This window comes from Podarcis cretensis (assembly GCF_951804945.1).
Source record: "Podarcis cretensis genome assembly, chromosome: 16".
Classification (NCBI taxonomy): Eukaryota; Metazoa; Chordata; class Lepidosauria; order Squamata; family Lacertidae; genus Podarcis; species Podarcis cretensis.
This window is the reverse complement of record NC_137186.1, coordinates 29,735,745-29,759,115: the sequence shown is the minus strand read 5'-3', so window position 1 is coordinate 29,759,115 and position 23,371 is coordinate 29,735,745. Positions and strand designations below refer to the sequence as shown.

Sequence of the window (23,371 nt, the reverse complement as noted above, 5' to 3'; positions counted from 1 at the left end):
GAGCTCATGGAAACACTCCTTACCTTCCCACCACAGCAGTGCCTATTTTTTTTTTTTAATAATATTTATTAAAGTTTCAAAAAAGTTACAAAAATCAGAAAAAATACAAAAATACAAAATACAATAAGATAAAAACAATTAAAAACAAACCAACTTTTCCATATCTTGTCTTTCATTTACTTGTTTCCCTGACCTCCTCATACTTCCCTTTTTTGTATTCTAGTTCAATCGGTTATTTCAGCAAATCCTTTCCATTTTTACTTTTATCTTACTAATTTATCTTAATATATTATAACTTCACATTCTCACCTGTTAATAATCCATCTTTAAATACTCCTTTATAACATTACTACTAAAACCACATAACTTCATTCCAACATCCTTCTAACATTCCTTAATTTTACAATATTTCTGTAGATAGTCTTTAAATTTCTTCCAATCTTCTTCTACCGACTCTTCTCCCTGGTCTCGGATTCTGCCAGTCATTTCCGCCAGTTCCATATAGTCCATCACCTACAGCAGTGCCTATTTGCTTGCACCGGTATGCTTTCGAACTGCTAGTTTGGTAGGAGTTGGGACAGAGCAACAAGAGCTTACCTCGTTGTGTGGATTCGAACTGCCAACCTTGCCACTGGCAAGCCCGAGTCTTGGTGGTTTGGACCACTGCGCCACCTGTGTCCCTGCACCTGTGTCTGTCAGTATCATTAACTGGGTCCAACCCTACGTCATTTACATTCATCATGCGTGTGTCTGTGCTAATTTGCTTGCAAGTGGGTGTGGCTACCCCTTTCAGGTTGGCAGAGTCTGGTAGCAAATGGCAGCAAGGGGTAAATCAGATCAGATCTTTATTGTTATGGTCCATGACCCGCATTAATGAAGGTTTGAAAGGTCATCAGTGTCTCTGCCCCATGAACTACTTGAGAGAGCATGTTGCAGGGGAGATTACTGGGTACCAGGTTGGCAACCATGGCTCAAATACCTCTGCCTTAATTAATGCTATTTCCATTTCCACTATGCGTGTTTCTCTTTGCACACTGGGAGAAGTGAATGGTTGTAAGAGCAAGCTATGGTCGAGCAGTGTAGTTGAGATAATAGAATTGTAGACTTGTAGCACTGGAAGGGATGTTTGGCGAATAGACATTATGCTGTGGCGACTGTAATCAAGATTTAAGGTGCCACTTGGGGCTTAGCTTCTATAACTGCATCAACTGACAATTCTCTGGTCATGTAATGACCATCAGTGTATTTTAGGGAGGTCTTAAAACTGACTCGATTTGTACCAGCAATCTGCAAGGTATCTAGATCCCAATTTATTAGAGCTTTAATGATGACAACAAAACCTCGAATTTTGCCTAGTAGCTAATAGAGAACCAGCACAAATCTTTCAACACCGGTGTAACGTGTAAACCTGGGTGTCCCACAAAGCTGCGTTTTGCACTAGCTGCAGCTTCTGAACCAGGCACAAGGATATCCTCATGCGTAGTAAGTACATTGCAGTAGCCTAAATTATGACGTAGCCAATCTATGTCATGGCAAAGTTGTTGGGAGGACAACAGAGCACTACGGGTTCCCCAAACCTGCCCTAACACTCTTTTCTGCTTTCTTTTGGGAAATGTTGGACTGTTCCCTGTAGCCTAAGAACCTTCTATTTGCCTGTGCCCACTTGGAGCTGTCTTTGCCCGTTTGAATGTTGGGAAGGATTTATGACGATATTTTCCTTACAGCAGCTGAATGAAGAAAAAAAAAGCTAATGGTTCTCACACAGTGTCACTAAGAATGGGCTGTGTCTCACTTTTAGATTTTACTGGGGACCAGCGCACTTACCACGGGAAGGATAATGCGGATTCCAGGCACAATCGCGGAAGAGGAGGGGACACGACCCGCTTCCACACCGTCAATGTGGCACAGCCAGTGCGGTTCAGCAGTAAGTTGCAGACTTGGAAGCAGGGTTGAAATTCCCCCTAAGTTGCCGGCTGCAGGTCCAGGCACATGCTTCTTAAAAGTGCTTCCATGTGTACGCAAATTATTTTATATTAAAGCTCCCTAACGTTCCTTGGCAATTTAGTCTGAGCTGTTTTTGGGATAAGATTCTCTGAACATTTAGAATAAAGTATAACATAGGAATGGGGAACTTCGGGCCAGGCAGCTCTTTCTGGCTTTTGGGATTCTCCCCAGGCCGCAACACCTCTGTACCCTTTGGCGATCACTTGTAGCCGAGTAAGATTGTCTTCCATGAGCATGGTCTTAACAGTGAGTCTGTAAGCGACTGTGGAGGCCAATTCTGGATTCACACGTCCTTCCACAGCGGGGACATAGGTTTCCGGGTGGGAGTTAATCATAGTGAGGGTTTTCCACGCATTCCTTCCTCTTAGTACATTTCTCCCTTTCGTCCTGAGTTCGAGCGTCTTCAAAATCCATGACACCTTTGGTAAAAGTTGTTCTCCAATTGGAGCGCTCGCAGGCCAGTGTTTTCCAGTTGTCGGTGTTTGTTCTACATTTTTTTTAGATTTGCCTTGAGAGAGGCTTTGAACCTCTTTTGTTGACCACCAACATTACGCTTACCATTTTTAAGTTGGGAGTAGAGTAGTTGCTCTGGAAGACGATAATCAGGCATATTCCCTGGCTGGATTGTATTCTTGAACTGTCACAATGTCTCTTGCTTGACTGCATGGGGAGATGTGGGTGTTTCTTTTTCGAAGCCTCTAATTTTTTGTGTGGCTGGATTCCAGTGTTCTGTACAAGGGCAGGAGACACATAAGTTGCATGAGAAAAATTGTGTATGGAGAGATTTTTAACCACCTGAGCCCCTGCCTGAAGTCTGCCCTGACTAGGCGCGTGGGCTTTCCACCCAGTGAGGACTGGGCTGATGCTAATGTTTTCAGAAGTGATGAATCAGGTTGAGATCCTAACTGGGGGGGATTGTTTCCCTTCTCTCCTTTATGTTTCCTAGGGAAATGCCCGTCAGAATGGCATCACTACGAGGGCACGGCTAGCTGCTACAGAGTGTACTTAAGTGGTGAGAACTACTGGGACGCCGTCCAGACCTGTCAGAGGGTGAATGGATCCCTGGCCACTTTTACAACTGACCAGGAGCTCAAGTTTATCTTGCAGCAGGAATGGGACTCGCAAGATAAAGCCTTTGGGAGGAAAGACCAGAGTAGGTCAGTGAGCATGCACGGAAGAACTGAATTCCCACTGGCAACACATGGGCAATTATGGGTGGATATGTTAAGGATAAATATGGGACAGGTTACATTACGCTATGTGAAGATCCAAACTAGAATGGAATCCATGTCTTAATGCAGGTATCGAGAAATCTAAATGCTCATTGACCGGGGGTGGGGGATTGGATGGGTGTACCATTTAAATTAAATGCATTCTTTAAAACAAACAAACTTGTGTGTGTGTGTGTGTGTGTGTGTGTGTGTGTGTGTTTGCAATATATATTTGATCTTCCTATATACAGAAAAATGTAAGGCTGTCATCATGCAGTCTCTATTGCAGGATTTGTAGCACCAAATCACAATCCTGGATTTTTGTGAAGGAGGAGGGTTGGGAAGGTGAAAAATGAGCTGAGTAGTTTCATGGAAGGAAAGCTCTAGGGAGTTAATGTGGGGGGGCGGGAATAGCGGGGGGCTGGACAAACTGCAATCACCAGGTTTCTTTGGGGGAAGCCATGACTGTTATAAGTGATGTGATAACTGCTTTAAATGCATAACACTAATGGGGCCTTAGTCACTCTTCCCAGTCCATGTGATGGATATTATCTGAAGAGATTGCATTGCAAAATATGGGATTTGAAGGTTTAACTGAGATTCACAGCAACGTTAGCATGGTGTTCCTTAGCCTTTGCAAGGATTGTTATGTTAGTGACAGTCAGCTTTCAGCTTGTCTAAATAGAAGAAGAAGAAGAAGAAGAAGAAGAAGAAGAAGAAGAAGAAGAAGAGTAGTAGTAGTAGTAGTAGTAGTAGTAGTTTGGATTTGATATCCCGCTTTATCACTACCCGAAGGAGTCTCAAAGCAGCTAACATTCTCCTTTCCCTTCCTCCCCCACAACAAACACTCTGTGAGGTGAGTGGGGCTGAGAAACTTCAGAAAAGTGTGACTAGCCCAAGGTCACCCAGCAGCTGCATGTGGAGGAGTGGAGACGTGAACCCGGTTCCCCAGATTACGAGTCTATCACTCTTAACCACTACACCACACTGGCTCTTGAAAACCTCAGAAAACCTCAGGAAAGAGAAGAGCTTATTAGCCATGCTTAGGAGCTTTTCAACTTACCTTTTAGGATTTTGCTTTTTTGCATAATTTGTTTTTTCCTCCCTGGAGTTTACAAAGCTTACACATTTCTGATTGTAGGTTCTGGGTCGGATACCAGTATGTCATCACAAACCGAAATCATTCTCTGGAAGGTCACTGGGAGGTTGCTTACAAAGGTAAGGCCCAAGAAATGAGCGATGAGCTCTTGTGTCACTTGGTTAAGAATTGATGCCATCTAAAGCATGTATTTGTGTTGCTGTTGCTGCTGCTGCTGCTGTTAATGTTATTAATGACGGCTTGTTAGTTGCTCGTTGCCCAAAGGTCTCCAAATGACTTAGAACACATTTAATATAAATAATTGCACTATCCAAAACAACAATCCCCATAATAGCCATAGGAAGTTTGGGCAGCACATTGTAGCAAAACAAAACCCTCCCCCTCTAACAAAAGGCCCATGGAAACAGCCAAGTCTTTACATGGACTTGTAAAGTTATTAGGTAGGTGCCAGGTGGATTTTTGCTGCTAAGCACATCTTATAGAAGTTTTCACAGTTCTTGAGTACCTTTCTGCACCACCCAGTCCTCCTAATACAACTTTGTATTTTAGTGTGGTTGGTGGTCTAAGCGTCAACACAGTGATAAGGAAATCTGATCAAGTGTTTAATGTTTTTTTGGGGGGCAATCCTGCTTTCCTCCCAAAGCTAGCAATAATACTGCCATCTGGCGGCAGAACTGCTGAAAGCAATTGGCTTTTGATTTGTTGTTTAAATGCTAATTTATAAAAGGAGGAAAAAGCAGAAGGGATAGCTCAAGTTGACAGTTATGTGGCATGTTTGAATGAGGATATTATTTTGCGTGAAAGAAAATGCTCACCTGTCCTAACACATGACAAATCAAAGCTTCTACTGGTCAGAAGTTTTGGTGTTTAGGAATCCGAACCGATGGATTCAAACTACAGGAAAGGAGACTCTCACTAAACATTAGGAATACTTTTCTGATGGGAAGAGCTGTTTGACAGTGGAATGGACTTCCTTAGGAGGTGATGGACTCTACTTCATTGGAGGTTTTTAAACAGACAACCATCTGTCAGGGATTCTTTAGCTGTGGTTCCTGCATTTTTTTTGGGGGGGGGGGTTGGACTAGATGACCCTTGGGTCCCTTCCAACTACAATTCTATTATTCTGTATCAGTGTATATCCTTCTTTAAAGGTTCCCTTTCCTGTACTCCAGCTTTGTAAGCGAAGTCTTGGAGGTTGCACAGTATTCAGCCAGCTTATTTTATTTATGCAAGAGTTTCTGCGTTCCCGTTTAAGTATTACTCGGGGTGCCTTCTGACAGTTTTGAAAACACAATATCATCCTAAAACAATGCTTGATACAAATACAGCAGAGATGGATACAGGAAATAAAATGCCATTTTTAAAGAAAACCATTAACTGCCCTGCAAGGCAAAAGTCTGCTAGAATGAAACTGACTCCACTAACCAGTGGAATATCACAAGGGTGCATATACAGTGGTACCTCGGTTTACAAACTTAATCCATTCTGGAAGTCGGTTCTTAAACCGAAACCGTTCTTAATCTGAGGTGCGCCTTCCCTAATGAGGCCTCCTGCTGCTGGTGCCCTTCTGCCGTTCGGATTCTGTTCTTAGACCGAGGTACAGTTCGCACACCGGGACACTATTTCCGGTTTTGTGGAGTTTGTAAACTGAATCGTTCGTAAACAGGGCTGTTCTTATACCAAGGTACTACTGTATATGTCCTTTGTGTGCTAATCCACTGGATTTATACTTCCCTTAACCTGCTTTAGCCTTCTTTGGAAAGAAATGCATTTTTTTTAAAAAGGTGTATGCTGTTTGAATTTAAAGAGCAAGGACTCATGTGCAGGAGCCTGGTTTTGTACACTTCTGAGAATAAAGTCAATGTTTGCAACACCTTTTTTAACATTAGGCCCCTGAATGTCTTTGGAATAGAGATATAGCTACAATAGCCTGAAATCAGCCTTCTGATAACGTAGCAAGCTACCCAAGCATACAGAGTAAAGCACTGGTACATCGCATGAATGACTTTCTCCTTTAAAATGTTCTAAGAGGCAGCAAAGCCGAATTTGTCCACAGGCTCTGCAGCAACAACTTTCTTCTAGTTATGATGCATTTTGTCATTTCAGGTTCATCGGAAGTATTTTTGCCCCCTAACCCTACCTTCAGTACGTCCGTGTCGGAAAACGAAAACATCCTTTGCGCCCAGTTCCAATGTTCCCACTTCCCAACCCTGCGGCACCGCGGTTTTCACAGCTGGTATGCTGAAAACTGCTATGAGAAGTCTTCATTCCTCTGCAAAAGAAGTGAGTCATCCGTTCTGGGTTACACACAAGCTCTTATAAGCACGCAGGAACAGTTACATACTCAAAAGAGCCGCAGGGATGCTCACTTGCACTGCAGCAGGGGACAGAGAGGCCGAGGCCACCAAGCAAAACTGTATTGTAGTACGGACCAGGATCAGGTCACCCTGCTCTTTGGACCACAGCTGTATTTCTTACCACTGCTCTGCAGTGGCATTTGGCATGGTAGGAGCTGTTGTGGTAGTTGCAACGGCAGGGGCGAGAACTGCATTTCCCCCACTTTACAAAAGGCTGCGGCTGAAGTGCTTGGAAAAGCAATTGGTATCCAGGTGGATTTTACTTAAATCAAATTGATTTTAAATCACTAGTCAGTAAGAGTTGATTTTTTTACAGAGGGACTCATTCTTGCTGGTATACTCTTAATATTTACAACCAGATGAAGGTTTCACTTTTGGAATAATAAATTTTCAGAGTAGTTTTTCGGTTATATCAAAAATCACTGATTTGTTTGTACTATTCAAAATACATAGACGGATAATTATGAAATTATTGTGAGGTTTAATAAGTTAACGGTTTATATTTAGACAACTTTTCTGCTGTACTTTATTGGAAAGAGAAAAATAAACATATCCTTAATAACAGTGTGAACAATTTATTTAACTAAAACTATAACATTATAGCACACATATCCATGTTTGTTAACTGATATGGTTAAATATTTTTTTAAAAAAACCCAAACACTTAGACTGAGCTTTAGCACACTTGAAAAACTTGAAACAAATTCTTATTTCCTGATGAATAGCCTATAGTGTTACTTAAATAGAAAACGTATCTTTAGAAAGATTTTTCCTCCAAAGCATTTTATATTAAAAATTCAATTTAAATAATAAAAATCAGATTTAAATAAAAAAAGATTCTTTGTGTTTTTTTTTAAAAGACCATTGATTTTTATCTACCCTGATTGGTATGAAAAGCCTCACACCTGTTTCTTTGCCTTTAAAGATTTTTGTCAGGGCGGGCAGTATTTCTTCCTGGGCAGCCTTCCGGTGGGGTTGGTGGAGGGGATGTATCAGTTGTGGGCAGGGCCCAAGGCAAAAACTAGCTGAAGAAGGCATGCACATGTAATCCTTTATACAGTAGGCTAGCTTCTGCGCAGACCCACACTGATCTGTCCAGGAAAGTGAGGTGCATCTTATTGTCCATCAGTGAGGGAAGGTGGGAGCTAACGTGTGCGCGCCTCTCCTGTTTCAGGCCAAACCTGTGTAGATATAAAAGACAACATTGTCGATGAAGGCTACTATTTCACCCCGAAAGGAGATGACCCCTGTCTGAGTTGCACGTGCCACAATGGCGAGCCAGAGATGTGCGTGGCGGCCCTATGTGAGCGGCCTCAGGGCTGCCAGCAGTATCGGAAGGACCCCAAGGAGTGCTGCAAGTTTACCTGTTTAGATCCTGGTAAGAGCTGCTTCTTTTTTTAAAGTTTATTTATTTGGTTTTTCAGATGAAAGTTTTACAATCGTATATCCAACATACACCTTAAAAACAAGAATCCAAGAACTGGGAAAGTAATAATGTCCCCACCAAAACAGACTGGCTAGCTAAAATGATTGAATATTTATTGCTAAATTAACAGGGAGAGTTAGAGGAAATACTTTCAGAAAGTTAATAAGGAATGGACTGTCTTTAAGGAATTTCTCAAAAATTATGTGGAGAAGGTAGAGCTCCTGCTATGTTCACTTTGTTCTAGCTCTCATGGATCAATATTTTATCTGTGGAAAATGTGCTAGTAAAACTCCCACCTAATTAACATGGTTCTTGCTAAACAAGAACAGTTGCTCCTGCTGTTAGAATTGCCATATTTTTCTGTGTATAAGACGCTCCCATGTATAAGATGACCCCTACTTTTTGAGCCCAAAATTAAGAAATAAATAATTGCAACATTCTGTGCATAAGTCGACCTCCAATTTTAAACTTAAAAAAATGGGGGGGGGGATATAGTCTTATACATGGGAAAATACCGTATATCCCAGTTCCCTTCTGGTAAAATTAGGAACACCAGAGAACTTTCAGAGTCCCAGAAGTCTTGGGACATAACCGTACCTCAGTTTGGTGTGGCAATTGTTTCTAAGGCAAATTTTAAAAAATGAACGCCGTGATGGAAAGATTGCAAATAGTGCTGTGCAAGCACTGGAAGACACTGCTGTGGAATTGCCTAGTATAAGACAGGCAACATTGCAAAATAGAATGGTCTGGATGTTTTGCTTACCGGTCAGGGAGAAGCATGTGCTCTGGCAGGAGCACATAATAATAATAATAATAATAATAATAATAATAATAATAATAATAGATGGCCAAGCTGCATGAGAGGGATCAGTGGAACCTCTTTTCATGGCTGGAAGATTGGGGATCAAATATACTTTATATTATTGTGGCTGCCACCATATGTATCATTGGCTCTGGGTGCCAATGAAAGCTGTGCAAAAATGTTATAACATGTGGACCCTTGGACTGTGTCAGTGAAGCAAAACACCTGCTACGTAAGCTGAATCTAAATGGTTGACCAGCTATTTCAGTAACGTCTTGAAATACTGCTTTGAGCTTTTTGTAATATTCCACTATCTTTGAAGGAAGTTAGCCTCTGTACTTTGCACGGTGATTCCTTTATAAATACACGCTTTGTACCATGTTCTGAGGACTCTCTGGCACCCGTGTCAGAGGCCTCTCCCAGATACCTGGAAATAAAGAGAAGCATCAGGCATAAAACAAACATTGTCCTGTGGTTTGATTTCTGCAACAAAGATAAGTTGCTACCTCTACAGACAGAGACAGTTCGAATGCCAGCTTTTGGAAACAGCAAGAGTGGAGAGGGCTGCTGCCCTCGCATCCTCCCTATACAGTGGTGCCCCGCAAGACGAACGCCTCGCAAGACGGAAAACCCGCTAGACGAAAGCGTTTTCCGTTTTGGAGGCGCTTCGCAAAACGAATTTCCCTATGGGCTTGCTTCGCAAGACGAAAATGTCTTGCGAGTTCCTGCGGTTCCCCCCCTTTCCCTCCCCCTTTTCCTAAGCCGCTAAGCCGCTTATCAGCTGATCCGCTGATAAGCCGCTTAACAGCTGATCGCTAAAAGCCGCTAATAGCGCTAATCCGCTAAGCTGTCAATGGGCTTGCTTCGCAAGACGAAAAAACCGCTATACGAAGAGCCTCACGGAACGGATTAATTTCGTCTTGCGAGGCACCACTGTATGCTTCCATTTGGGGCTTCCAGCAGGCTCTACTTATGTTCCTACCTGGAATCCTTTTTTTTCTGAATGGATAAGCATTGGGGCAGAAAAAGACCCTTAATGTGTTAGTAGCCATACAAGCTTCTTCCAGCTCTGCTGCAAATTTCAGATTGCCTCTGTTCAAATGCAACAAGTGAGCTCTTCAAGCCTTGATTTAACCTTGCCGCTTCATGCCTCCTCCCCTTCTCCCTTCCCTTGCACACTGTAACTTGAATCTTCTGTGGTTTATCAAACCGCAGTTTCCCCTTGCATCAAGTCTGAAAAGCTGTGGTCTGACTAGAAGCCAGGACCAGAAATACAATCATTAGCTGTCCCCTTGCATAAGGGGCATTCAACACTGCCTTGCATGTGAGTATTTGTGAATTAGGGTACCTGCCCAACATTGGTATCGGAAAGTGAGCAGGGAGGAGAGGCCAGTTCTGCAACAAAATGTTGCAGTGTAGCCTTGCCAATTGGGAAGGAGTGCTCCAGTTTGAAGTACCTACCTGCCAGCCGTGCAATCCTTCAGGATATCATCAGCTGTAAGAAGCTCATGTTTCCCAATCCACCTCTCTTCCCCATTTTGTCTTCCAAATGATACCCAACATTCTGTGGCTAGTGAACATGTGTGCTTCAGTGGTCTCCAGGCATGCTGATCCCTTCCTTTTATTTCTTGGTCGCTCTGTTCTTCTGCAATCCTGTTTCCACTCACCTCTTGCGAGTTGCTACAAGAGTTGGAGTGATGGGGGTACTTGACTTCTTCTTAAAATCGCATCCAACCGATGATCATTATAACAGCATAACGAATCCCATGTGGACCAGCCAGGATTCCCTGTCAATGTGATACTTCATTCCATTGACCCTGGTTCTGGTGGATGAAAACTCCTGCTGCCTCAGGATCTTGGCCTGCCCACAAACATTGTGATTCCCTCCCCTCCCTGGCAGATCAGCCTTGTAGTTTTAAGACCAAGTTGGGGAACCTTCAGCCTGCAGGCTTCACTAGGTCCCCCAACCTCCCTTCTTTGGCCCACCAGGCCATTTTGGCCAAGTCATGCCCACCTGCACTGCACTGCTGGGTGTGGGCAGGTAGAAAGGTGATTGGGCCAAAAGGGCATTTGCAGGCCCCGCCAGTCAGCGGTATGGCTGCACCTGCAAAAGTCGCCGTACAGCATTTTGCAAGTCCTGGCAATCAGCTGATCAGCAGAGCTTGCACAATGTTATTCTTTTGGCTGCACATTTTGATTTCAGACACTGCGGTCACCTGACATGATTGTGACCTGACTGGCAGGCAGGCAAACTTGCTTACCTGACAAACTTGGCCCAGTGAGGGATATGAAAAGCTAAGGATCTCACTCACCAGTCGGATCTAGTTTCCTACTCTTTGTTTAAGAGCTGCTGCATTATAACCAAGGACTTGGACCAGTCTGAGTCAACCTTGTTTCTTTTAAGGAAACGGAAGGATATTTGCATCACTGGAAGGTCTCAAATCACTGGAAGGTCGCAAATGTTCTAAGGAGCCTGCTGAATTGGGTTAAGCCAGGGAGATGTGGTGGGAACATATTTACCTTGGGCACCCAGGTGTGGATACCTATCGTGCATTGCAAAAACCAACACCACCACCACCCACTGTTCACTTTTCTGTTATATGTGATGCCATCGTTACTTGAAATGCCCGCCAGTCCCGCAAGTAGCCAGCAGATGGTGCTGCTGCTGTTTGGTCTTGTTTCCTTGAAATTGACAGAAACACTTGGTTGGTTGAAATTTCCTTGCCTATTTCCCCCCTCCCTCAGCCAAAGAGGGAATAGTTTTTGACCAAACTGGAGAGATGCCCCTCTCCCAAACCCGGGTGGCATGAACCTATTTGGACTTCTGCAGTTTGGGATTGCCTGGGAAATGGATTGGCTCTTGGCTGTTGTGAAATATATTTGGATTCTTGGAACGCACGTGGCAGGGTGTTCTCGACTATTTCTAAAGTTCCTGTCCTTATGTTTAACGCTTGTGGCAGGTTACTTTTCAGCCAAGGTGGCCAGAAATGTGAGCAGTATTATGCATTGTTGCATTATTGTGTCTGTGAGGGGACCAGATGCCCAGTTCATTCAGTGCTTAGTTCAGGTGTGTGGGAGCCTTTGGCTGTCCCGGATGCTGTCAAACTGCAGCTGTCATCAGCCCCAGCAAGCATGGCCAATGGCCAGGGGTGCGGGAGGTTGTGGTTCAACAGCATCTGGAGGGCCAAAGGTTCCCCCACACCTGCCTGAGTTGAAACTTTCTTTGTGCCTCTAAAGTTTGTGAAAAGTCCCAGATGCTGTCTGTCTGATAACCGGGCAGTAGGGATGACTTAGACCAGTGAAACTAGACCTGAAACTGTTGTTTGCTGTTTATACTCCTTTTTCAGCCAGCCACACTCTTTCCCAGAGTGCTCCATTTCATTCCCTCTTCCTCCTGGTTTCCTGTTAACAATTGGTCAATATTCTATTCTCACTGAGGATGCAGAAGCCCCCCCCCCATGCTTTTGCAAATGTGGTTCCCTGGAGACTGCTGATGCACCTCACCCCTGTTGTTTATTCAAGTGCGGATTAAAAATATTTAATTGAATCAAGTATATTGAGGCAGCTTACAGTATGAAAAATAGAGTATAGCTAGTCTGCAAACATCTATAAAACATAATTAAAAGCATATATAAAACATCAGGTGCTGCTTCTTTCTAAAGAGAAATTCACATAGTGAAGGCCCGTCTAAAACAGCTGCCCATGTTTGGAGCTGTTTGGGCTTTATAAGGATCTAAACTCAGAAAATGGGTTTCCTTTAAGTAAATTGGTTGGATTTGGAAACAAAAACATTTATATTAAGCTTTTCAATTATTTTTCCATCACCCCTTGTTATGAGGCACGACATGCTCTTCCTGTTTCTTGGTTAGCTTCAGAAGAGAGGCTCTTGAATCAGGTTACAGTATGTTTCATGACAAGAAGCAGTAATGCTAGAATAACAGGCCATTGCAATTTATAGGCACCTGGTGGTTTCACAATTGTTCCCCCTTGTCTTGTTGCAAACTTAGGATCTTAACACTTCTTGCATTTTTGCTTTCCAAATGCTTTGTATCTAAGTGGATTTGCTTGTATTGGAAAACAGATTAGTGACTAGCTAATTTTGTTTTGCAGTGGGAGCAATATGAAAAGGAAAGTAGTTTTTAGCTGACAGTGCATTTCTCAGAACAGAGGGCTTCTCAGCTGATGCAGTTATTGGGAAGTGTTTTCTCACGTGGATTATTAATTTTGAGGAATCATAGTCGTTTAAGCTACACATCTATTCTTGGCTTACTTATCGCATAGCATTTATGTCCCACCAACCGTGATGTATACGTGGTCCTCACGCTCCTCATTTAATCCCTGTACAGCAACCCTGTGAGGTAGGTTAAGCTGAGAGGCAGTGATGGGGCCGAGGTCACCCAGTGAGTTTCATGGCTGAGTGGGGATTTGAACTCTGGTCCCCCAGGTCCTAGTCCGACACTCTTTAACCACTACACCCCACTCTTTAACCACTACACCCCACTGGCTCTCAAGTCAAGAGCCAGTCAAGAACATAACTTACATTAGGAAAACCAGCATGCATCTCAGCACTCCTGTCCAGATTTCTAATGCACGGAGAGGACTCAGTTCTGCATCTGCATCCTAAATTTGAGAGGTGCTTTAAAAGCATAGTGGGGGCACTGAAAGATATTTTTGGAAGAGGATTAATGCCATTTTGAGGAGTCTCCATTAGAAGCAGCCTGCAGGTCCAGGCTACCGAGAATTGTGTGAAGAACTTGTTTGACTCAGCGGACCAGATCTTCATGTTCCCCCAGCCCACCAGGCCAACTTTTACAGGTCCCACCCCACCCACCTGTCAATCACCCGTCATTGTGTCATCAGGCGATTGACAGGTGGGGTTGTCCTGTCAACGTTGCCTGTTGGGATAGAGGATGTCCAGCAGAAAGTTGTGCGGGGAGCCCAGTTCTGTTTTCTGCGTCCCCCTCTCTTGCCTGCCCTACATCAGATGGCACATATGACCTCAGGTGGGTGAGGTTTCAGAAAAACAGCCGCATGGACCGATTGTCGAGGCCTGGCAGGCCACGTTTGGCTCGGAGGCTGAAGCTCCACCGCCAGACACCTAGACACGTTCTTGCTCTATCTCCCCTTCCTCTTCCACAGTTTACCAGGAAGTTCTTTTTTGGTTGCCCCCTCCTGCTGAATGGCCGGAAAAGAACTTGGTTGGAAATGAACAGCACACCACTGATTTTTTGCTGTAACGTAACGTAATGGGACTCGGGTGGCGCTGTGGGTTAAACCACAGAGTCTAGGACTTGCTGATCAGAAGGTCAGCGGTTCGAATCCCCACGACAGGGTGAGCTCCCGTTGCTCGGTCCCTGCTCCTGCCAACCTAGCAGTTCGAAAGCACGTCAAAGTGCAAGTAGATGAATAGGTACCGCTCTGGTGGGAAGGTAAACGGCATTTCTGTGCGCTGCTCTGGTTCGCCAGAAGCGGCTTAGTCATGCTGGCCACATGACCCGGAAGCTGTACGCCGGCTCCCTCGGCCAATAAAGCGAGATGAGCGTCGCAACCCCAGAGTCGGCCACGAGTAGACCTAATAGTCAAGAGTCCCTTTACCTTTTTAATGAGATCTCTACTTTTGATTCCTCCATGCAGACGGCAACAGCTTGTTCGACTCCATGGCGAGCGGCATGCGCCTCATCGTGAGCTGTATTTCCTCCTTCCTGATCTTGTCCCTGCTCCTCTTCATGGTCCATCGGCTACGGCAGCGGCGCAGGGAGCGCATCGAGTCTCTGATCGGAGCAAACCGTAAGTCCCTTGGCTCTGCTTGCTCTGGAAGCCCCCAAGTTACGGAACTCTCCTTTGCAGCAAGGGTGCTCCTGGCACCTTCATTAAGTCATTGCCGTCATATGCTGAATATGCTCCTTTTTAACCCTGGCCAGTCAGGGTTAGGGTGTCATGGCAGTGTTAGTAAGTAGTCCAGCAATATCAGAGGTTCCCACTATTGCCATAAGAAATCTGAAGATAAAACAAGAAAGTTAGAGAAGGCACGCTAGACGCAGCCTACTCTTGTGACCATATGTTCACTCATTCTTGGACTTTATGGTGAAGGGTGGGTAAGAAATTTAATTAATAATAATAATAAATCACTTACGTGCAGCTTTCAGTTGCTGTTTTTTGAAAACATGTCTCTCTTTGACCCAGCGCAGGTGTGGAAGCCTTCTGGCCCTCTAGATATTGCTGAACTTGCAGCCTTACTCAGAGTTAGGCCCATCAAACTTAATGGACATGGCTTAGATCAATTAGATTCAAAGGATCTACTACGCTGAGTCAGGGCTAGCAATGTATATGGCCCAGAGTTTCTTAATGGCTCATGTCAGTTCATCGTTGGTAACTCCCTGTGATGCTTTGTTCATCCTTAACAGGACCAAGCTTCTTGCTTTAATTAGTTTTTATTAACAATTTCCTTGTGTTCAAAACAAGCAAACAAAAGTACATATAATAATGTCTCCACTTTCAGTTCACAGAGCTTTTGGGTTTCAAGTTAGGCTTACCCTTTGCAGAACAAATGACCTACTTGGCGAGAGGTAGTGGCGGAATAATAATGCATTTTGGGTTTTGTGTGCTTTCTCCTAACTCCCCTCTCCCCCAATAGTGCACCACTTCAACTTGGGTCGCAGGATGCCCGGTTTTGATTATGGCCCCGATGGCTTTGGGACTGGACTCACGCCGCTCCACCTTTCCGATGACGGGGAAGGTGGGGCGTTTCATTTCCACGACCCTCCTCCTCCCTACACGGCGTACAAATACCCAGATATCCAGCATCCCGATGACCCACCTCCGCCGTACGAAGCTTCCATTAACCCAGACAGCATTCTTTGTTCTCCCCCAGGTACATCATTGGGATGTTGTTTTGAGTATTGTTGGCCTGCAGGATGTTATACCAGTAGAGCACATTGTGCACTCAGAAGGTGCCAGGTTGAACTCATGGCATCTCCAGGTTGGGGCTGGAAGAGAGCATTTCCTGAAATCCCAGAGGACCACTGTTGGTCAGCTTAGTCCAGGGACATGGCACTCTCCAAATGGTTTGGACCGCAGTTCCCATCAGCTTCAGGTAGCATGGCCAGTGGAATTCTGCTCCAAAGAATTGGTGGTGGCCATGTCCAAGTAGCTGATGATGACTCTGTTGCTGCTGCTAATAATAATAATAGTAGTAGTAGTAGTAGTAGTAGTACAGTGGTGCCTCGGGTTACCTATGCTTCAGGTTACATATGCTTCAGGTTACAGACTCCGCTAACCCAGAAATAGTACCTCGGGTTAAGAACTTTGCTTCAGGATGAGAACAGAAATCGTGCTCCGGCGATGCGGCAGCAGCAGCAGGAGGCCTCATTAGCTAAAGTGGTGCTTCAGGTCAAGAACAGTTTCAGGTTAAGAACAGACCTCCGGAACAAATTAAGTTCTTAATCCGAGGTACCACTGTAGTAGTAGTAGTAGTAATATTTGTATCACTACCATCTCCCAGCCACTCTGGGCGGTTTCTAGCATATACAGATGTATATATATATAAAACACAAAACATTAAAAACTTCCCTATTCATGGCTGACTTCAGATGTCTTTTAAAGATGATATAGTTGCTTATCTCCTTGACTTCTGAAGGGAGGGCGTTCCACAGGGCGGGTGCCACTACCGAGAAAGCCCTCTGCCTGGTTCCCTGTACCCTCACTTTTCACAGGGAGGGAACTGCCAGAAGGCCCTTGGAGCTGGACCTCAGTGTCTGGGCTGAGTGTTGGGGGTGGAGATTCAGGTATACTGGGCTGAGCCCGTTTGGGGCTTCAAAGGTCAGCTCCGACACTTCAAATTGTGCTCGGAAACGTACTCAAGAGTGCTGCCTCTGACTTGTCGATTCCGCCTTGCCTTTTCCATTTTCCAGGTGGAATCCATTCCCAGACAGGCCAGAGCAACCAGCTGTCCCTCGGAAACGGCGACGCATCTCCGCCGCTGACAGAGGAATCTCTTCCTCCTTCGGTCGGTCCTTCTCCAGCAGAGCTGGAAGACTCTGTTGACAGCAGCACCCTCCTCGTACCTCCCGACACGCCCTTAAGTGAAAGCCCACCGGCAGAGACACTTTCAGGCAGCCTCCACACTCACTGTTCTCTGAATACCATTGTATAAAGGAAAATTGGGGGGGCGGGAGGGGATTGAAAAAAAAAAAAAGAAATCTTACTGCCGGTCAGAAATAAATTTTTGAGCAACTGTTTGCACACCAGATGTACAGACGGACACTAATGGACCGAACTTCAGAAATAAGCTCCGCTCCTTGTTTCTCTTTCTTTTTCTCTTATTTAGGACACTACTTTTATGTTCTAGGAAATCATGCGTCTTGGCTGTTGCTGTCATTTTCTAGCCTGGTTGGGTTGCCCTCTTTAAATTTTATTTTATTTTTGTTTTTTAAAAAAAGGATTATGGAAGCTGCACCTTTCTCACTAATGATGGGAAGAATGCAGAGGATGTTCTTTTTTATTTTTCTTGAACAACAGCATCCCAACTCTTTGTTCGCAAGGAGGAAGAAAAAAGCATGGATAGCTTTTTGTCGCCTGGCCTCTTTCCACCTCCCTTGTCAATCACGGGAAAGGAAACCGCGAGCTGTACATTGGATAGAGACGTTTCTTGAATTTTGTGGGGACCGGGGCTACAGGAGCTTGGAAACTCAGAAGCGGTTACAGAGAGCCTGCTTGCTGGAGAATCTCTTTTGTCGCCCTGAAACGCTCCCCGGCCACAACTCAGACCTTTCCTCCTTGAGCACAGAAGATTGGATTTTGGTGCTGCTTGTTGGGTGTCCCTTTGAACAGAAGGCAGAACCACAACCCATCACCCTCCTGGCAGATAGAAACATGAGCCAAAGAAAAGAGAGGCAGGTAGACGTGGACGTGCAGCTTTTGATTGTCATGTTCCTTTCAACACTGCCTTGGAGGAGGGACTGCAAGGTTTTAAAAAGGGTTTGCTGGATACTTGGCTGTTTCCTCGACGAAGCGCAGTGAGATCCAAATGTTTTTTGGGGAGAGGGCAAGGGGGACGGTTTGCAAAAACCTGCTTCCTTCTCTGTGAAACTGCAAGTCCTGTACAGCAGCTATTTTAAACTCTGTGACCTGTAATGTAATGGCTTCTAACAGGCATTGGGCATTTTTGAGGTTCTGGGTTTGGGGGATGAAATGGTGTCGGTAACTCCATAAAGCTTCAATGAATTGGTCCAGTGTCATCAGGTTCCATGCCCCCCCCCCTTATTTAATTCTAGGTTTTCATTAGAATTACTTAGATTGATGTTAATTTTACACTACTGGGGGGGGGGTTGATAGTTGAAGCCTTAAAGTATCATTAAAAAAATTAGGCAACCCTAGAGAACGATAGCAGGCTTTTTGGGTGAGGGTGGAGTTTAGCACAGCAGTGAATATTGCGGCCAACCAATAGCCACTGTTGTCGTAAGCGGGATTGGGATTGAAAGAGTCACTAGGCAGGTGGCTGGGTTTCTTCTTTCCTTTTTTCCCTCCCCACCTTCCCCCTTGGTCCCCGGCGCTTGACAAAAGCCGTCGCCAGCAGTGAACATTGCTGGAATTCATGACAAACCCGAGTCGGAAGATGCGTTTTGTACAGTTTAGGTCATGATGCTCAGGGTGTTACTCTCCCCTGAGAAGTTTTGTCTCCAGTTTGAAAGGCAAGGTGCGTTTCGTTCCAGAGAGCTTGTAAATAGCAAGGTTTCTGAATTGAGCCGAGAGGACGCCTCTCGTCGCTAGCTAGTTTCCTTTTGGAGAGGCTGGCCAGGCGAGGAGGTGGTAATCTCCATCTTTCACTGATGTGTTCCTCTTACCTTATGAAAGGCAGGAAGCCTAGAGGGACAGGAAAGGAACATGGAGTGTGTGTGTGTGTGTGTGTGTGTGTGTGTGTGTGAGAGAGAGAGAGAGAGAGAGAGAGAGAGGGAGGGAGCTACTTTCCCACCAGGCTAGTTCAGGCCCCAGCTTGTCAGGGTGTCTTTCCATTCCCCCTGCGTTGCATTGGGTGTATTTCCATATGCAATATTTTGCAGGGCTCTTTTCTATTTTTCTACACTAGGATTTGTGATAGTAACCACCACGTGGGCTGTGTTTAAAGGAGGAGGATAGGCTTCATTACGCAGAAGGTCCCAATCCCCGACATCTCTGGGTAGGGCTGGGGAAAAGGAGCCCTCTCTGAATCCCTGGAGAGCTGCTTGCCCGTCGGGAGCCGATGGTACCCACTCGGAAAGTCATTTGCCCGAGTCTGTATAGGGCAGCTGCGAAGAGCCCCTGAAAGCAATCAGCACAAGCCGATGGAAGACAATTTGCAGCGCGGCAATCACGTTCCTGTCCAAGCATGTTAGATAATCATTGATAAGAGGATCCCCTTTCCTCGAGGAGCGTTGCAGACACAGCCCTTCTGGCAGCATAGGATAGGCTCACACAGTTACCCTCCTTCAGAGCACAGCAGTGCTCTGTGGAGTTGCCCCGGGGGTGTGTGTGTGTGTGAAACTGCAAGGAAACCCGTCTTGTAATAGGATTTTGTGTAACAAGCATTGGTAGGTTGGCAGAACGGGTCCCCCCCTCCTCCCTGTGGTGGCCGAACCAGACCCGATGGCTACTGCAAGGCACGGCTTCAAATGTGATGTCCTCCGAATGGTTGCAGAAGTTGCAGCCGAGGAAAATCTGGTTCCTCGATTTCTTGCACACCTACACCCCGGATGTAGTGCAGGACAAGAGGGAGTTATCCTTTATTGAGAGGACTTGCAGCTTCTTCTGCCTCTCAGCTGCGAGTCCGGGTGTAGCTGGACTGCTGTGGCCACAGGTACGTGTTCCGAGTTGGATGGTGCTGAGCGTTTCTGAAGTATGAGAAATAAAAGCGGGTTTTGTGCGTTTTTAGCACACTCATAAGTTTTATACATTGTATGTACTGGCTTCTTGAGTTTTGTACGTGTGTGAGAGTGAGTGTTCAGGGTGCTGAGTATACCTGCATGTTCTGCCGCTTGCAGTCTTAAGCAAAGCAGAGCAGCATGTGATAGGAACCGGTTCTCCCCAGGCTGCAGAGCTGGCCCTTGGATTCGTTCTGCAGGAGGTGGGTCTGGGCCTAAGAGCGAAGTAAGATGCCCAGTCCCTGTAGTCCTACAATAGCTCAGCTGGGTTAACCCAAGTGTTTGAATTGATCGCCACATGCAGCCAGTCCTCTGTGTGTTATTGCTCGGAACTGCCCATGCTTTGCAGCGGGTCAGTGGAAGGTAATACTGTACAATCATACCTCGGGTTAAATATGCTTCAGGTTGAGTGTTTTCAGGTTATGCTCCATGGTGACCTGGAAGTAACGGAATGTGTTACTTCCGGGTTTCACCACTCGCGCAGGCACAGACACTCAAAATGACATCATGCAGAAGCGGCGAAACGCGACCCACGCACACATAGTTGCGTGTTACATTCTACTCAGGATGCGAACGGGGCTCCGGAACGGATCCTGTTCGCATCCAGAGGTACCTTTGTACACAAAGCTATTAAGAGTGTCCCTTTGAAGGCTTCTGTCCCTTTCCCAAGTGCCGGTGTTTTTTTGTTTTATTAGCCTGTGGAGATCTTTTAATTTTCTTCCTGCTTTGCTTCTCGGGGCGTTGCCAGAAAGACTAGCCTGGAGAGCAGAAGACTGTGAGGGTGAGATGAGAGCCACCTTCAAATATCTGAAAGGCTGGCACATGGAAGATGGAGCAGGCTTGTTTTTCTGCTGCTCCGGAGAGGAAGAATCGAACTGATGGATTCAAATGGCAGGAAAGGATATTCTGGCGGAACGTTAGGAGGAACTTTCTGAGGATGAGATCTGACAGTGGAACAGACTGCCTTGGGAGATGAAGCAGAGGTTGGATGGCTGTCTGTCAGGGATTCTTTAGCTGTGATTCCTGCATTGCCGGGGGTTGGACTAGATGACCCTTGGGGTCCCTTCCAACTGCAGTTCTATAAGGCCTAATGCAGGTGCCATAGTAAACTGCAGAACCAATCTGCAATGCTCACCAGTACTTCTTGTGTTGGGGTACATGCCCCCCTCCGGTACTGCAGGCTTCTGCATCTTGCAAATAGCCCAATTGTTTTTCTCTTCTCTTCTCTGCCTATTTTTAATACTGTTTTGCCCCATTTTTTAAAAAAGCCGATGTCAGCAGTAAAGGTTCTGCATATCTTTCCACAAATGTCTGCTTGAGGCTATTGATCTTTAACTCGGATATCAGAGCATAAATGTCTTTAGCGGTTAATCTTGTAGCCACAGGTTCCATGTTGACCATTTGCTTGGGAATGGTGTAGGATGAAGAGCAGAAACAAACACACCAACAACAAACCTTTTAAAAGCCAAACTCTTAATTTGAGACAAATAGGCCCCTGCTATGAATTTCAGTTTATTAAAACGAAGTCTATTTTGGGGTTTTTTTGCTATTGAAATGACACATCCCTCTGCTTACAAGCTGCCCTTTGCAAACCCTCTTTTCCTTTCTCTTGGCGGGTGGGTGGGGCGGGTGGCTTGTTCACGAAGGTATTTTTTTGTGTGTGTGTTTGTGTCCCCCTCCCAAATTCAATGTACACAAAACAATAGTCTTACTTTGGTCTGGAGGGAAGAAACTTCTCATCGGTTCTGGGGACCCCGATGTCGTTCTTCAAACATTGCATGTTTGGACATAGGCTTGGTTGGCTTCCAGTTCATGTCTCCTCCCACCCCCAGATGTGGGTCTTGTGTTTGAAAGGGACGATTGTGTTGGGTTTCTGTACATGCCGCCGGGAAGGCAGCCTCCCGGAAACCTTTGCCGCACAGTGTCAATTTCAACAGGGCGGCATGCGGTTGTGGAGATGGGGAAGAGAGGCAGGAAAGAGCACTTAATAGACTGTGCATCCTTGGCCAAATTAAACCCCAGCTAACATGAAAAAACGAAGGCAAGCCAGCAGCAGCAGCAGATGTGTTCAGAGGTGGATTCCTTTCCCCAGTTTTAAGGGGATTTCTCCTGGTAGGCACAAGGAGCCAGTTCGCATTGGCTGAATTTCAGCCCCTCTCATCTTTTTATTATGGGGAAACCCCAAGGGGGAGGTCTCTAACTCTGGGTAGACCCAAGGTTTGCTTGTGAAAGATCCTAGACTCATCCCCTGACATCTCCAGGTTGCATTATGGAAGACTCCAGAGAGCTGCCACCAGCCAGTGTAGACCGCAGGTGGGAATCCTGTGGTCGCAACAGGAGTTGGGCTCCATGAACATCTGGAGATCCTCAGGTCCTCTTCTCCCTCTCCACCTCCCCCAGTGTAGACAATTTGTGAGCCAGACGGACCAATGATTTGACGCAGCACAAGGCAGCTTTCTGTGTTCGAATCTCTTAATTGCCACGCTTCTTTTTCTGATGGCTGGATGCTAGACTTGCTGTTTGCTTGGGACATGCGTACAAGGCGACAAATGAGACACTTGCTTATTAGCTTCTCGGAAAATCACTTTTAGCCAAGGCTGTGTGTCTGCAGGACTCCCCCCACCCCGTGTTGTTGATTTGTGATTGGATGTAACTGTGGCTGTGTGTGCGTGCGTGTGCGTGTTAAAAAAAAAAAAAGATTTTGATATTCCATGAAAATACTATGTAGAAAAGAAATTTGATACTGTAATAGTTCGGTCCCTGTGACATTTTTTTTTTAAGTTTTAATGTTTTGATTTATTATTATTATTATTTTATTTTTTAGGAGAAAAAGAGGGTGGGATGGGATGACACTAATCTTTTATTTTTCTCAAGATGCTGTGAGAGACATTTCATCCAAATGCCAAATAAATCGTGTTCTGTAAAGAGGGCCCTGTCTCTGTGTTTGTGTGTGCCCCTAAAGGGAGGCAGTGGACCTCCCTAACTTTTTGGAGTTCCCATTGTGGTTGTGGGATATTTTTAAAGATCATATTTGCCAGGGGTTCCTGCTCCTGCTTGCTTTAACCCCACCCCATCCCTTTACACCCCATCCCTGCCTGGTTCCTTGAAGGCCCCCCAACCTCACTGCTCCTCTGTGTCTGTCCGTCACTGCTTTTCTTTAAAACCACCGTTATAAAACCTGGCTTCTCTCCCTGTCTCTGACTGAATGCAAATCCAGGATTCTAGTGAGGCGCTGCAAACCTTGCTGTGGGTGCTGTTGAGTAACAGTGATCTATCTATTTCTCTATCTTGCATTTCATCCATCATGAAATTGGCAATGGCAAACCCTGCATTCCCATTAGGCCACTGACCTCTCCCAAGCCTGCTAAAGCAGCAGTGAGATTATTACACCAAGTAATAATATGAGGCTTGTTTATAATATTCACTTAAATAATCTTTAGATATCAGTGACTTCCCTTCCTCTCTTTCCATGGTTCATTTTGCTCAACATAAACCCCTGCATATCTTATATAAACCAAACCATTCAGTATGCCATCATTACATCCATCAAAACTTAATTACGTCGTTGAATTTATCT

At 45.3% G+C, this 23,371-nt stretch overlaps 1 protein-coding gene across 3 annotated transcripts in view; it reads left to right on the top strand.

Moving 5' to 3' along the window:
- Positions 1-22,723, top strand: part of DGCR2 (DiGeorge syndrome critical region gene 2) — a 63,431-nt gene extending 40,708 nt beyond the window's left edge. For all 3 annotated transcript variants that reach the window (XM_079956821.1, XM_079956820.1, XM_079956819.1), the window contains 8 exons: positions 1,799-1,924; positions 2,951-3,161; positions 4,357-4,433; positions 6,421-6,597; positions 7,846-8,049; positions 14,534-14,686; positions 15,534-15,770; positions 16,810-22,723. In XM_079956821.1, the coding sequence (XP_079812947.1) occupies positions 1,799-1,924; positions 2,951-3,161; positions 4,357-4,433; positions 6,421-6,597; positions 7,846-8,049; positions 14,534-14,686; positions 15,534-15,770; positions 16,810-17,051 (1,427 nt within the window). In that variant the 3' untranslated portion in view covers positions 17,052-22,723. The remainder of the gene's footprint in view (positions 1-1,798; positions 1,925-2,950; positions 3,162-4,356; positions 4,434-6,420; positions 6,598-7,845; positions 8,050-14,533; positions 14,687-15,533; positions 15,771-16,809) is intronic.
- Positions 22,724-23,371: the final 648 nt, after the last annotated feature.